The 16,865-nt window shown below is 42.4% G+C and overlaps 1 protein-coding gene across 1 annotated transcript in view; it reads right to left on the bottom strand.

Annotated features, from left to right (window-relative positions):
* Positions 1-3,438: 3,438 nt before the first annotated feature.
* Positions 3,439-16,865, bottom strand: part of MED12L (mediator complex subunit 12L) — a 312,365-nt gene continuing 298,938 nt past the window's right edge. Inside the window, exons 43-44 of the mRNA XM_054039474.1 lie at positions 11,466-11,547; positions 3,439-4,125 (exon numbers count right to left, since the gene is read on the bottom strand). Coding sequence (XP_053895449.1) covers positions 4,073-4,125; positions 11,466-11,547 — 135 coding nt within the window. The 3' untranslated portion in view covers positions 3,439-4,072. The remainder of the gene's footprint in view (positions 4,126-11,465; positions 11,548-16,865) is intronic.

Genomic DNA, 16,865 nt, shown 5'->3' with positions numbered 1-16,865 from the left:
AGAAAATAAGTGTTTAGCTATTTTTAATATGACATTCTATTCTTTCACAATGGAGAACTTTTTCCAAGGTAGTAGCAGAAATACAAAATGATTTAATAATGCTCTCTAAATGGACAATAGGGTTTCTATTCATCTTTGTTTAAAAATTCAAAAGCAACACAACCTGCTTATTAGAACAGAGTAGCTTGGTATAAAGTCCCTTTTACCACAAGCTCAGCTTCTAAAGATTTCAAACTAAAAAAATAAGTGCACCACTTTATATAGGAATTTAGAATGAAGGGGGCTCAATCAAATAGAAAATAGTATTCCCAAGCATCCGCCTCCTGCAATTCAGGAGAAAACCCCTTTTCAACAGGAAATGGCCACTTAGGCATTCTGCACCAGCGAAGATTTTTGGACTCCCTGGGCCAAATAAACCTCAAAAGCTTAAGTCACTAACTGACTTGGTCTTTCTAAGGGAAGTGTTAATGTAGGCTCAGGGCACAGCTCCAACACCAATGCAGAACCTGAGTATTTGCTGGGCCTAAACTCACAGATTTGGGACATATGCATGGAGCAGAAGCCCCTCAGTGTTACTCCTTGAGGTCCTTTCCTCACCAGCAATATGGCAGGCTGGTTTTGCTGGCACTGGTTTCCATGCCCATAACCTGAGCTCTATGACCCCTTCCAACAGGGATCATAGATTGCAGAGTAGAAATTAATGCCTCTTTAGCAGTAACCACAGAAAGCCTGTTGGATACAGGAAACGGTGTAGAGCAGCTGCTACCATGTAACACCATTCTAGTACCTTACATCAGTAAAATGTCATACAATATTTAAAAGTATTATTGAAAAAATAGGCATAGCTCGATTACACACAAAAAGCACCATAACAGAAACCCCTGTACGCTAACAACCCATCTATTGAATTACCCCATAGGTCATGCAGGTTCTTGACACTCAGAACATGGTCAGGATGTTCCCAAGATCTGAGTGCAGATTCTACCCATTTGACTAAATTTTAGTGAGCTGGGGAAGAACTTTAAAAAGAGGCCACAGCCTAAAGCGTGACTGACTGTTTTGTGGTGGATCAATCACTTCCTGAGATCAGCCACATATATGAAGCTACTTATTCCTTCCTTCCTTAGTACTGATAGAGAGGTAGAAGAAAATTGGCTGGATTAAATAGTTCTGTTTGCTTAATCTCAGGAATGTCTTTAGTCCCCAATGAAGAGCACTAAAGGACAGTTGCCCAGAGGATTAACAAATAATTTCACCCCTGTTACAAACCATTCAAGGGACAGTGAAGGGAAATAATCCTAGCCCACAGGAAACCAAAACACATTTTCATTGAAAAAGCAGCAAAAATTAGAACCATTTGAAGAACTGCCACCAATGTGGTGTTAATAAATCTTCCTAATTGTTGTCACACACCACAGTTATTCTGATTTGCTGTGTAGTTCAAAGTAACTAGGAACAATGAGTTGGTGGCAAAGTTATTTGCATGAGCTTCCTAGCCAGTTCCAAAACCTTAGGATCAAAAAATTGCCAGCTTGTTCATTTGGTTTTAAAAGAGCTATTGTTTCAACCTGATCTTTTTTGCTGAATAACTTTGACTCAAGCAGAGTCAGGACCCAAGAACTTCTGGGGCTTTGCAAGGCACAGGCAGCCTTGAATACTTATGCTGACTAGGTCCCCAGGGACCACTGAAGTTGATTAGACGGTAATCTGGGTTATTTTTGTTTAACACAGTTTTAAATCTTTGCTCCGAAAGAAAATTAAAGCTAAAATTGTGTTTTGCTTCTGACACTTTCAATGTCATTAATTTGTAAGCAAACAAATTCTTCTAAGTAAACTTGCATCTCCAGGTTTTGCCCTCAGCTAAAACCACGATGCCCCGCTGCAGTGAGTGGTGTTGTATATACAGGGCCGGCTCCAAGCACCAGCCCACCAAGCTTGTGCTTGGGGCGGCACCTGGAGGGGGGCGGCGCGGTGCTCTGGCTCCGGCCACCGGGGAGAGCGGGGCCACGGCCGGGGCTCGCCACTCTCCCCCCGGCGCTCTGGCCGCTGGGGAAAGCGGAGCCGCGGCGGGCTCGCCGCCCTCCCCCCGGCGCTCTGGCCGCCCTCCCCTGCCATGCTGGGGGGGCAAAAAAGCCAGAGCCGGCCCTGTGTATATATGTGGCTGAGGACAGAAACTGGTCTTAAATCTGCTTTTCTGTGGTGGATACTATTCTAGTAATATGCAGTCACCAGAAAGGACAGGGATATCAACTTGCATCAGGCTTTTTTTGAAATACCTAATGTACAAAAAAGAAGAAAATAAATATACAGGTATATGTTAACTTTTCAAAACAGACATCCTATTCATTTAGTGGAATGAGTGGCCTTTCTGTTTTGATAAAAGTCTGTACAAGCTGAGATGGTCAAGTGAAGAATTTTTGAGCTAAATAATTTTCACAATGTACAAAGCAGTTCACAAGAATTTTATTTCAGTAAAGATGCTGACCCATCCTACTGGTTGCTTGTACGGATAAGACTTTGCAGTGTGGAAGTCAGAATTAGATACAAATTATTGATATTATGATTTTCCACACTAAACTGTTTATAAAAATTTAATTATCTGTGATGTCATACAGTACTACAATGTTTGCTGAGTGCTGACTCTTTTCTATTCAATGCAAGTCTGACTAGGATACCAAACAGTACACTTGTATTATGGCAAATGAAAAGATGAGTTAATACAGAACATGAGAACAAAATTCCAATATATTTTGAAATGCCCTGCATGTTTCACATTCAAAAATTTGTGCATCTTATTCTAAAAAAAAAAAAAAAAAAAAAAAAAAAATCATATGGAGTAACTCAAATTACATGAACCCATAGTAAATTTATTCTGATTTTTTTACTCTAATATGAGCAAATATACCACATACTTGAACAAGGTTAAAATAGTTATATCTCTTCATAATAAATGTAATGTATAACTTGTGCTTTTGCACCAAATTTATAAATGCAGTATGCATTACACAACCAAGACTATCACCCAACATTAAGAATTAAATTCAAAATTTAAGTACTTACCATACAAAATAAATAATAAATACATCAATTAGAGGAAGAACTCATTTAGGTCAAGGTCAATAGACATGAGACCCAGCTAGAGCACTACAGAAACAGCAAAAGGGATTTGAGAGGGCTTTTCTAGCCTGGCACAAGCTTCCAAAGGGCAAAAGCTGGAAAGAGACTTTTGTTGAACCTAGCACGAGACCCAGAGATCCAATTCCCGTTGAAGTCAATGGAAAGATTGTCATCAGATTTCAACAGGACTTGGTTCAGGCCCTAAATGGATTTAGAGCAAAATCTGTTGTGGCTATTCAGGGCTTTGTTACCACACTTTGTACCCTCACAAGGTTCACTGCCAATGAACTTTGCATTAAAAAGAAAAATGTGAAGCACAGCTACTTCTAGTAGATTTATTAGTTACATTGTGGCTTTTTATATAAATCTTAGGAAGTTCTAATACAAGCAAGAAACCCACTTCAGCACCTTCTTTCCACAATGAAAGCAAGAGAAAATTGGGTACTTTTAAACAAAGAACTTTATAAAGTGCTTATGAAAATTACAAACAGTCAAAATTAATATGATTTAAATCAATGCTCATTTTACTGTTGAAGAACAAAGGAGAACACTTTAATGAACAAATCAATCTTCATGCCAAAATTGGAAGTGCCTTTCAAATCAGTAGTTTGGTCCAGTGCAGTTCTTAAAAAAAGAAAATATGTTTCCCACAAATAAATAAATCCATTCTTTAACCCTTTTAAAGTAACAGTACCCTAAAAAGCACCAAAGTCTTTGCAACAACTGTGTTCTTTAAATAGGCCCACAAATCATACATTTAATTCCAGTTAAATGCAAAAAAAAAAAATCTTTCACTTTGTTACATATTCACATCAATTGCAGCACAAAAAATACGTATTGAAAAAATTAAAGAGAAAAAAATTAAAAATTTGCTTTCTAGCAATAACTAGTGCATTGAATTTTGATTTTTCTTCAGTGCAAACATAACACTACATCTTGATCCCACCTTCCAGATTCAGAAGTGTGAAGAATGCCCATATTGGTTCACCCCTTGTTGTGGCTGGTTACCTAAATAACAAAAATAAAGTACAGTGTTTACATGTGTTGTGTGCACTGTACAAAATTATAAATGAAGAAATAAATACCTATATTTCAAATCACCATAGTAAGCAATAAACAATCCATTCAGAAAATGAGGACTTTTCAATGCTGAACAGTTGCAATTTAAGGGCTGGATTTTGCACAGCCACCACAAACAAAATTCCAGGGAAGCTTTGTCTGCTCCAGGATTGCAGGATGGGCCCTTAAGATGACCTTTCAAACAATAATTACGTGCAAGCAAATGACATGCCTAAAATGATAAAGTAAAAAAGCAACTATTTTGTAGTTTTCCTGGGTAACCCACATTTCTTTGATGGTCTCATCAGTTTCTGCAGCATTTAACCTTTCATTAAAAAAAGGGAGGACTCCCCACCTATATTTCCCTGATCCACATGTGAATCACACTTCCCCTCACTGAAAGGGTGGCTCATTGCTTCCACGAAAGTATCCTACATCCTTTTCCAACACCCTGCAGGTGGGCAGGATGAGTGCAGATACATGTAAGCCCCTTCCCATCATATGGAGATTTGAGAGAAAAGATAATATAGTCCCAGACCCTGTTAACTTCAAGCTGTGCCTTTTGCATGGTGTGGATGGGCCTGCCTTTAAGCAGGCAAGGGTTGTCCTAGGGCAGTTTGGCTTCAGTGGAGTCATGGACGATGGGGACACAACTGGTGGGTGGTTGGAACCTCGGGGAGTCAGCAGAATTTGTGGGTGACCAAACCTTGGTCCCACTATCAACCCCACATTGGACAAAAATCTTTGGAAGAAGAATCTCTTAGAAATTTTATCCCCTTTTGTAATCCTTTAGATCCTTCCTGCATGAAGAAAAATTCTTAGATCTTCTCATCTGAAGGAAGTTCTTAGTTCTTACCATCTGAAGGAAACTTTCCAAATGTAAACCAGTGCAAAAGGGTTTCCTGAGTGTAGATAGACAAACACTATAGACCAAGAGGTATGAACTGCTTTCATTTATTAATTACTATTGCTTGGGTGTTTCCTCTAAAACCTAATGTTGATAAGTGTAATGCTAGACTTGCTCATCACTGAGGCCTCAGCATTGCAAATACTTACAGATGTGCTTAATTTTACTACTGTAAGTAGCCGTACTGATTTCAATATGACTCCTCATAACAATAAAATTAAGTATGTAAGTGTTTCCAGGATTGGGGCCTATTTAATAGATTCTAAGGCCAGAAGGGACCATTGTGATCATTTAGACTGACCTGTATCACACAGGCCATAGAACATCCCCAAAATAATTCTAGAGCATATCTTTTAGAAAAACATCCAATCTTGATTTAAAAATTGTCGTCAGTGATTGAGAATCTATCACGACTGTTGGTAAATTACTCTCACCGTTAAAAAAATTACGCCTTATTTCCAGTCTGAATTTGTCTAGCTTCAACTTCCAACCATTTGATCATATTATACCTTTCTCTGCTAGACTGAAGAACCCATTATTAAATATTACTTCCCCATATAAGTACTCGTAGACTGTAATCAAATTACCCCATAACCTTCTCTTTGCCAAGATGAATAGATTGAGCGACTTGAGTCTCTCTCTCTAAGGCATGTTTTCTAATCCTTCAATCATTCTTGGGCTCTTCTTTGAACCCACTTTAATTTATCAACATCCTTCCTGAACTGTGAGCACCAGAACTGGACACAGTACTCCAGCAGTGGTCACATCAGTCCTAAACACAGAGGTCAAATAACCTCTCTCTTACTCAAGATTCCCCAGTTCATGCATCCCAGAATCCCATTAGTTCTATCCTCCTCTTCGTTATTTATGATTCCCCCAATTTTTGTGTCACCTGCATACTTCATCAATGATGATTTTATATTTTCTTTCAGTTCACTGATAAATATGTTAAATTGTGGAGGACCAAAAATCGATCCCTGTGGGATCCCACTGGAAACCACACCTGCTTGATGACAATTCCCTGTTTAGAGTTACATTTCAAGGCCTATCAGTTATCCAGCTTTTAATCCATTTAATGTGTGCTACGTTAATTTTATATTAACATATAATCTGGTACCAAGTCCACTGCCTTACAAAAGTCTAAGTATATTTCATCAGCTCTATTACATTTATTAACCAAATTTGTAACCTGAAAGGAAAAAAGGTATCAAGTTAGATTTCACTGAGAGGGTGGAATCCTGACCCCAGTGAATCCAATGCGAGCTTTGCAATTGACTTCAGTGGGGTGAGGATTTCACCCATGATCTTTTAAGTCAGGAACATCCAGATAATTTAGGATTGCAGACTGGTAAGTATTGTACCACCTATATTTTCGCCCATCTGAACCTTATGCATGAGGATTTGAGGGAAAAATAAATTCTGTGGACCAACTATAAATTAACAGATTATGAGGTTCCAATACCCAACTGGCTATTACTAATAGACAATATTTATTCTTCTCTTTTTCTTGTTTTCCCCCCTGAACGTAGTTTAGAGAAAAAATTTCCAGCACTCAACAGGTGGGAGCTTCTCCCAACTATAGCAGTTCCACAGCATTGATATCTTGAATATGAAGCAACCCTGGCAACGTAGTATTCTGCATAACATAAATGAGGCCGCTCAAAGCAATATTACTTAATCACGCATACTTGATCTAGCAGGATGCTGATACTTGCAATTGGTTAGAAAAAATAATGGAATTGTCAAAATGCTTTTCTTAACTAGTAATGAAAAACATTTCTCCTCTGGGACCCAAGTGCAAGTCCATTCTGCAGTCCTGACTTTAGGGGTGTTGTGATAATTGGGCCGATAAGTTTACCCTAACTGTGAGGTTAACTGAAAAACATGAGTACAAGTTCATAAGCTGTCACAATAACCTATAACAACAAATGTTAATGGGAAAAGGTACAAAAGGAGACAAAGACTGAATTAGTCCAAACAATAGGGCCTTACTGATATAACTTAAGGTAGGGGTTGAGATCATGTGTGGTAAACAAGATAAGTGTGGAACCAGAAATCTTTGAACCAAAATTGGTGCGTCAGAAACTAGACCTACTTGGTGGACAAAACAATGAGGGGATGAACTATTCTGGCCACCATTCCCTTTGTGGGTCCTTCAAGAAAGAGACTTTGGGAGAAAAACTGGCTACTGAAGCAAGCTTCACCATCATCACGACTGCCACCCGCACCCTCTCCTGAGACCCCACACCTTCACTGTCCTGATCCTGGGAGAGGTCTTGACCAGACCAGGGCAAAGAGAGGGACCCAAATGACATTGCCACCCTACCAGCTCCAGTCGAATCCCATACCACCACCAGGGATAAAATGGGATCAGATGTTAAACACAACAGCAGCAGCTCCAGCCCATCTCAACTAACTTCTCTTTTCCCCAAAAGAACAGTTATTATCAACTTTGATATCATCTAAAAGACGGTCAAAGAAGGAAAAACAAGGGGGTTTTTCCTTCTAAAAATTCTCTCCAGCTAAAGGGAAAGGGAACAAGGGATGTTGTTAAAGCGAAGGCCTTATTTAATACTTCACATTTCAAATGTTCAGGGCTGGCTCCAGGCATCAGCCCTCTAAGCATGTGCTTGGGGCGGCACCTGGAGGGGGGCGGCGCTCACCCGGGGAGAGCAGAGCCACGGCCGGGCTCGCCGCCCTCCCCCAGCGCTCCGGCCGGCCGGGAAAAGCGGGGCTGCAGCCAGGCTCTCTGCCCTCCTGCCGGCGCTCCGGCCGCCGGGGAGAGCGGAGCCACGGCGCTCCGGCTGGCCAGGGAGAGTGGGGCCGCGGCCGGGCTCACCGCCCTCCCCCCAGCACTCCAGCCAACCGGGGAGAGCGGGGCCGCGGCCGGGCTCGGTGCCCTCCCCTGCCGCGCTCTCCACCGGGCGGTGGGAGGCAGCGGGAGGCTTTTTTGCCTGGGGCGGCAAAAAAGCCAGAGCCGGCCCTGTAAATGTTTAACTGTTTTTTCCTTCTTTTTTTTATGTTTAACAAAAGATTAAAAGGATTTTTAATAGTGTGTGTCATGTGCTAAGCAGGGTGAGGTCTTTGTATACCAAACCCTGGATCTTGGTTAACATTGTTTAATGTGAGACAGTGAGTGAGTTATAGTTAACACCTTTGGCCCAGACATTCCATTTAAATTAATACAACAGGAGAATACATTTCTCTGCTGAATGGGCTACTCCATTAACAAATAGGTTGACACCTAACTAACTACAGTCAGATCAAAACTTCTGTGAAAAGCTTGCCAATGAATAAAGATTTGTTTTGAACACCTTTTTAAGATGAAAATAGTGACACTGTATTTTAATTCATTTATCAATCCATAAAGTTAGTATTCTGACCAAAAAACCACTAGCTAACTTCTAAAAATGTGGGGCCTGATCAGTAGGTCTGAGTAACCTCTGCTCCGGCTGGAATTCCACAGGTGATGTGACTGCTCAGAATCTATCCAGATCCGACCCCTGAATAGTAATTTAGTTGCATATCTTTTTCCAATGAGAGCAGAGGTGAGCAAACTATGGCCCACGGGCCCCCTCCTGCCCAGCCCCTGAGCTCCTGGCCTGGGAGGCTAGCCCCTCCCCTGCTGTTCCCCCTCCCCTGCAGCCTTAGCTCACTGCACCGCCGGCACAATGCTCTGGGCGGCGAGCTCCTGGGGCAGCGCAGCTGCAGAGCCGCAGCCTGACCCGGTGCTTTGTGCTGCACGGCGGCGTGGCTGGCTCCAGCTGGGCGGCGTGGCTGCCTGTCCTAGTGCTCTGGGCAGCACAGCTGTAACGCCGCCAGCCACCGGTGCTCCAGGCAGCGCAGTAAGGGGGCAGGGAGCGGGGGGTTGGATAGAGGGTAGGGGAGTTGAGGGTGGTGGTCAGGGGACTGGGCAGCCAGAGGGCGGGAAACATGGGGGCAGGGGTCCTGGGGGGGCAGTCAGGAAGGGGGGGGTTAGATGGGGCGTCAGGGGCAGGGGTTCCAGGGGCGGTCAGAGACAAGGGGTGGTTGGATGAGGCAGGAGTCCCGGGGGGGCAGTCAGGAATGGGAAGAGTGGTTGGATGGGGTGGTGGGGAGCAGTCAAGGGCGGAGGGTCCAGGGGGGGTGTCAGGGGATAGGGAGCAGGGGGGTGGATGGGGCAGGAGTCCCGGGGGGGGCGTCAGGGGGCAAGAAGCGGGGGGGCCAGATAGGGGGCGTTGGCCAGGCCTCCCTTATCTGGTCCTCCATACAATTTTGGAATCCCGATGTGGCCTTCAGGCCAAAAAGTTTGCCCGCCCCTGAACTAGAGACTCTATCCTCAGTTCTCATAGGGACTGGTCCCGCTGAAATAATGCTTCTGTTTAAAAAATATATGAATAAAGATTTGTAGACATTGAATATGGGTAATTCACTGGCACTGTACAACACTGGAAATTTGAATGCCCCAATTCCTGGTAATCATAGCAGGCCCCATACTCACTATTTTATATCTTACATTTACAACCTGTCCTGGAGGATTAAGCTTTTTTTAAAAAATGATTGCAGTAAATGTAATATTTTTATCTAGCAACACAAGAATTGCCATACTGGATCACACCAGGGGGCATATAGTCTGAGATCTTGTCTCTGACGTCCCTAATGGAATAACCTGACCCTGGCAATGTTTTTTTTCCTAACGCCCATCACTCTTTGGTTGGTTTATACCCTGAAGCATAAGGGGGCATTACATTCCTTATACATTTCACTAGACATTCAAATCTCATACTCTTTCAGAATGCTGCTCACCTCAGTAACGTTATGTGTCAATAAGCTCCAGGGGTGGTTAACGTGCTGTGTAAAGTGGTAGTTCCTTTTATCGGTTTTTAATTTGTTGCCTTTCAATTTTACTGGCTGTAACCTTGTTCTTGGAGAGATGCACCCAATTTATCTTCTAAATACTATGATATGTTACATAACTTTCTTATTCATCTCCTCCCTAAACTAAAGCCTTAACATAAGAACGGCCATACTGGGTCAGACCATAGGTCCATCCAGCCCAGTATCCTGTCTGCCAATAGTGACCAATGCCAGGTGTCCCGAGGGAGTGAACCTAACAGGTAATGATCAAGTGATCTCTCTCCTGCCATCCATCTCCACCCTCTGACAAACAGAGGCTAGGGACCCCATTCCTTACCCATCCTGGCTAATAGCCATTAATGGACTTAACCTCCAGGAATTTATCTAGTTCTCTTTTAAACCCTGTTATAGTCCTAGCCTTCACAACTTCCTCAGGCAAGGAGTTCCACAGATTGACTGTGCGTTGTGTGAAAAAGAACTTCCTTTTACTTGTTTTAAACCTGCTACCCATTAATTTCATTTGGTGGCCCCCTAGTTTTTATATTATATTATAACCTTTTCAGTCTCTTGAGAGGAAATCTTTAATGCTGGTTGAAATTTTAATTTTCAAAAGAAAACTAATGTTTTTTATTTTGTTCAAAAAGTCTCACTTTTCAGTGAAAAAAATCAAAACATTTTTTCTAAAACATTTTGTTTTGAAAAATCTCAGTTCAGTTAGAAGAATTTCATTTTTTATTTCCCACCTCACCTTTTTTTGCCATTTTTTTTTCCCAGAGAAGGAGGAAAAGAGGGACGGGGAATTCAAAATGTGAGTTTTTTCTTTTCCACTTTTCTCAAACCTTTTCCAGTGGAAAAAGAGATTTAAAAAATGTGCTGAGGGAAATAAAAACCCCCAAATTCAAAATATTTTTTCTCTAAATGTGCTGAAATTTCCAGAAAGAAAAAACAGGAGAAAAGGAAAAAGGAAACCGAGAGTGGAAATTTTCCCACTATTTCAAATCAAATAAAAACAATAAAAATATTTGTTTTCATTTTTTTGAAATATACCATTAAGAAATTTTTCTAAAAAATGAAAAATTTAGTCAAAGACTGGTCTTGATGTGCACACACTTACAATTGTTTTGAATAATAACATCAATTTGTCAATATGTTTGAAACATGAGCAAGAAATAGCTGGAGAAAAACGAGGAAAACATTCAATGCAATGATGTTCCTGATTTATCCTCACAATTGAAAATAAGACATGGAAGGAGAAAATAACATTGACTGAACTCAGGATGGCAAACAATTAGGCCCCAATCCTGAAAATGACTCAGTCTGGACCTCTGTGCTTCTGTGGGAACCAATGCATGTGCTAGTACTGAGTCACATACAGAATCTGATCTTCAGTGTTTGTCGTTGTATCATTTTCAGAACTGTCCTTTTACTAGAGACCAGAACTGAAGGTGTCAATAGAATGATATACTTACATTTTCATGTTTCTTGTTTTAAATATGGAAAAGAAACTGCAGAAAAATAGATGCCTCGTATAGATGGGCATACTTACTAGAGAGCTGTTTTTGGAGTTGTCTGACTAAAGCAGCCGTCTGCTGTTGCTGCTGTGTCTGCTGCAAACCTTGTCTTGGAAACTGCAACAGTAATACCAGAGAAGATGAAAAATGCTCACACAATTCAGAATGACGCATCAATGTCTTATCGAAGGAGCATGGTATATGCCTCTCTCAAAACACACAAAGGGAAAGCTAAGGTTTATATTATATCTATCTATATATTAAAAAACTAGCATGCTGAATTTAACATATCACAGTATACATAGGTATTAATGAACTGGGGACACAGTAAATCCTTCCTGGACTACCTGGCTCACCAATCTCTAGCCTGAATAGTAAGCAGTTTGTAACAAACATCAGGACTGAATATGTATAATACCCTGAAAAGACCTCCCTAACAGCTATCACACTGGCGCTCAAGGGAATTGCACCTCTTGTGTTGTTACTGTAGACACTGGAGGAGGAGGAGAATGGGCCAGGAGCTCTTCAAGACTCTCTCCGCTTCCTTCTCCATCACCTCTCTTTAATTTCCAGTTTGTCTCCAAATCTCTGGTGTTCCACTGCTGTCACTAATATGATTACATTGCAGCTGGGAGCTTACTTCCCAGCATAGGTAGACGGACACACTAGTTTGCTTGAGCTAGTGCACTCAAAATAGCAGTGTAGCCAAGGGCAGCTTTCTGAGTACAAATCCACTGGAAACCTTCAAACATACTCAGGCAACTTCAAACATACTCATACTAGCCCAAGCTGCCACTCCTGCCACCCCCAGCTACACTGCATTTTTTTTAACATGCTAATTTAAGCAGAGCTAGCGCTTGTCTGTCTGCCCAAGCTGAGAAGCATACTCCCAGCTGCAATGTAGACGCTGGGACGCACTGCAAACCCAATCATAGAGATTTGGGGCATGCACAGAAAATAGCAGACAAAGAGACAGAAAATTCTATGTAACAAAACAAAATGTGCCAGTGAACCTCTGGAGCTTGTGCAGACCCTCCTGTCACCGAGGCTATTGTTCCTTGGAGTAGGGTGACCAGACAGCAAGTGTGAAAAAGCGGGACGAGGGTGGGGGGTAATAGAAGCCTATATAAGAAAAAGACCCAAAAATCAGGACTGTCCCTATAAAATCAGGACATCTGGTCACCCTACCTTGGAGAGAGAGATAATTTTGGAGCATTTATACATATATTTGTCTTTCACATTCTGGAAGTCAAAATTGCTCAGACTGTCCTATCACACCCTAGGGAGAAGCAGATGTTTCTTTTCAGTTTCCCAAAGTGTTAACAGTAAAAAGAAAACAAAACTTTTTCACCTCCTGAATATCCCATATGCAACTGGCAACAAAAGCAACTAGAAAGAGATTTCTGGAGCTCAATGATGACAGAACATGACAAAATTGTTGGTAATAAATGGTGAAGACACATGGAACAAAGAGTGTTGAAGTTTATACAATAAATTATGTGCTTTCCTCAGTCCCTGGAATCTTCTAAATTTCCCATTGGGTTATCAGATATCACACCTGCATCCAGCCAGACACAAGGCATAGATTCAGTCTTCTTCTGCAAATAGACCATCCATCTTTCCTACCTTTGCAGTGAATGGCATTCATCCAGGAAAGTATTTTAAGTGATTTGATCATCTGCCCTGTCCAAAGCTCATAAAAGGTCTGTTGGTTTTGATTGTATCATTTGTAAGTAACAATTACGTTTTGACCAAGTGTAATAATTAAAATTTCTGGTACTAGTGTGTGTGTGGAGGGGAGAATGAGATTTTTTCCACTATGACACTACAAACAAACAAAACAAATAATGGAGATATCCCATCTCCTAGAACTAGAAGGGACCTTGAAAGGTCATCAAGTCCAGCCCCCTGCCTTCACTAGCAGGACCAAGTACTGATTTTTGCCCCAGATTCTCAAGTGGTCCCCTCAAGGATTGAACTCACAACCCTGGGTTTAGCAGGCCAATGCTCAAACCACTGAGCTATCCCTCCCCTACAAATGAAATTAAAGGGTTCTGCACACACTTGCTAGGTGGTGATTGTGTCCTCAATTCCCTTTGACTTCAGTGGGAACGGAGGATGCCCATCACCTTTCAGGATCAGACCAACTCTGCCCATATGAAACAAAATAACAGTGATGAGCCTGATTCTGATCATGCTTACGCCAAGGAGAATCAGGTGCAAGTTCTTTCAAGTAAATGGAATTACACTAATAGAAAACTGGTTGGAGATAAACCTTAAGGGCTAAATTCTGCTCTCAGTTACTCTGGGGTTAGACCAATGTTCTTTCATTGACTTCAGTGACCTTACTCTGTATCTATACTGGCACAAGATCAGAATTTGGCCCTAAATTAGTCTTTCCATCAACATGCATTGCTTCCCTAGCTCTTCTACACAGGAGTCTGCCCGTGTTGCTAAAAGCTGTGTAGTGTAGACAAAGCCTTAGTAAGGATATCTTTGGTGTGAAAGGCTTTGCAAAAGAAATATTGTAATAGAACTGCCACGCCACCCACTCTTGGAATTTGGTGTCATGACCCCTGTAAACCAGGTTACAAAGGAAAAATGTTTCAAGTCCCAGCTTCATGCAGCCTCACGCAAATTGTAAACAACAAAACAGGGTAATTTTCTTTACGCTTAGACCAGGGGTCAGCAACGTTCGGCACGCGGCTCGCCAGGGTAAGCACCCTGGCGGGCCGGGCCAGTTTTATTTACCTGCTGACGCGGCAGGTTCGGCCGATCGCGGCCCCCACTGGCCACGGTTCGCCGTCCTGGGCCAATGGGGGCGGCGAGAAGCCGCGGCCAGCACATCGCTCGCCCGCGCCGCTTCTCGCCGCCCCCATTGACCCGGGACGGCGAACCACGGCCAGTGGGAGCCGCGATCGGCCGAACCTGCCGCGTCAGCAGGTAAATAAAACTGGCCCGGCCCGCCAGGGTGCTTACCCTGGCGAGCCGCATGCCAGACGTTGCCGGCCCGTGGCTTAGACCAAATGAAATTTTTTTTAAAAGGGTCCTTTCAGTGATTAGACTGAGCCTCTGGGAACCAGTATGGTCCTTCTGACTAAGCTAGGAAGTTTCTCTTCAATGTGGGTCTGGGTCGGATTGAGAAGCCTCCTAGACTCACAGGAGACAAAAGAGGTTTCTCCTCCTTTTCAGAAGCACCTTTCAGTCACCCTGAAAAACTCTCAGGGCACAAGAGATCATTTTAATTGTTTACAAATCTATTTTATGTAGAGCATTGTGTTGTGCTTATTGCAGGGAGATGTATTTCAGTGTCAAGAAAATACAAAGAAGATCCAGTGCTTTGAAGGCCGTGGCAGGTGATGCTAGGCTGTCCTCAACCATAGTCCCAAACCAGTGTTAACTCTGAGTAACTTTAGCCATATTAAAATTGGGGCAAGGAGCAATTTCCACCCTTGCCTTCTCTCAGCTCCAGCCCCAGCTCTCTTTCCAAGACTCATTAAGCCCGTATGCTTGCTAGTATGTTAATTCCTCATTGATAGGCTAGCCCTGCTGTGTTGCACCACCTGAAGCAATTCTGCCTCTAAGGGTATGTCTACACAGCTGATGTTAATGTGGCTGTGTAGTGGCAGCTCTCCCAGAGCTGTAATAAAACCACCTCCATGAGGGGAATAGCTACCAGTGCTGCTCTCAGCACTGTAGCACTATCTACACTGCCACTTTACAGCGCTGAAACTTGCATTGCTCAGGGGGCGGATTTTCACACCCCTGAGCGAAGAAAGTTTCAGCACTGTAAGTGGCAGTGTAGACAGACCTTAGATGATTAATACTTTCTCTGTCAGACTCAAAGGCCCTGGTCACAGCTTGTTTAGCTGTACAGTACATGTCACAATCACTATTACTTTATGAGCTCAAAGACATGGGTCACATCAAAGATCATATTGTAAATCTAATGAAAAGTACTTTTTGCGTGTTATATCGTACAATCTTCAGCTCCTAACTGCAGTTTCAGGAGGAGCTGACACAGACATTCAAAATGCACAAGTTACGCCGATGATAATAAACCAGCTACCTAAGAAAAGGGCTAGACATGCTAACATCCAATTTAAACACAATACAAGTTGGTAACTTGATTCCCCAGAATACATAAACTCTAGTTCAAAAATTCAAGATGCACAATTTAGCACTAACGGCTGATATTTTCTTTAAACTTGCTCATTTAAATTGGTAACACAGTTTTTAATCTGGCTCTTTTTGTAGGGATCACATTTTTGTGCGGCTTACTCTTTTAAATTGAGTTCCTTTAGTTAGCTACTTTTAAAGGCACATATAACCAAGGATAGAAAGTTCTCAACATTCCAGTGTAAAAACACAAATGTAGTACATGGTAAAACAACATGTTGGCAGAAAATTACTCAATGGTATGGGAAGAGACGAGGTCATTCAAATGTTTTTACCAAGACACTTTCATACTTTAGATGTAATGAAAGGTCCAGTGTTCAGACTAACAAAGAAATATTCTGAAAGTTACTATGATTATATGGTACTCTTCATGCAACTGCAGCACATGACCAAACAGTAAAATGCGTCTCTACAGAGTTACTATATGCTCAAGTCCTAACCAAAAAAAAAAAAAAAAAAGTGCTAGAACACACTTCCGGCACTATGCCATTACTCTGTTCTGGCTCCCCACAAAAACACCAGAACAGCCTTCCAAAGTGTTCGGCCACAGATCCTTTTTTATACACATTGAAATGTCAGCCAACAAGCAGCTATATCTTAGTTACAAAAGTACAAGAGAGTGACTATATTTTAACCAATTGGCTCACATTAGCAGTATATCAAGAAAACAACTTCTACGAGATTTAAACCCATTTATCTGTACTACAGTCATATTTAGAGCTACAAACTGCAGTTTTTGATGAAATACGATAGTGGAATTTTCACTGTTTAAAATTAGCCACCAGAAGAGCCCATAAAATTAAGTAAATATAATACAAATATATTTAAAGTGTCAAAGGAAAATATAAAGTGCCTTAGAATTCTAACTGGATTCTATTGTTCATATGAGAGTGCACACAGTTTCACAATCGGCCTCAATCATATACGTTATCCAGGGCCATCCTTAGGATTTATGGGGCCTTACGCAGTATTATTAAACTGGTGCCCCTATGCTCCCCAGCCGGCGCTACTGACCAGTGTGTCGAAGGGGCACAGCCACCACCCCCACCCATGAACCCCCAGAACACCCCTCCCCCCATTGCTGACACACCGAGCTTCGTACGCAGTGGCTCAAGGCAGGCAGGGTCCAGGGAGGGACTCCGCTCCGGGCGGTGGTGGGCTGTGCCGCTAGTGACTGGCTGCGGCGCTCTGGGCTCCCCGGGGCTGGGGCGGCAGAGGAGGAGGCTGGAGGGAGTGAGGGAACGAGGGAGGGGGCG

Source organism: Malaclemys terrapin, chromosome 9, assembly GCF_027887155.1.
Source record: "Malaclemys terrapin pileata isolate rMalTer1 chromosome 9, rMalTer1.hap1, whole genome shotgun sequence".
NCBI lineage: Eukaryota > Metazoa > Chordata > Testudines > Emydidae > Malaclemys > Malaclemys terrapin.
Note: the sequence above shows the minus strand (reverse complement) of the source record. Positions and strands in the feature narration are given on the sequence as shown.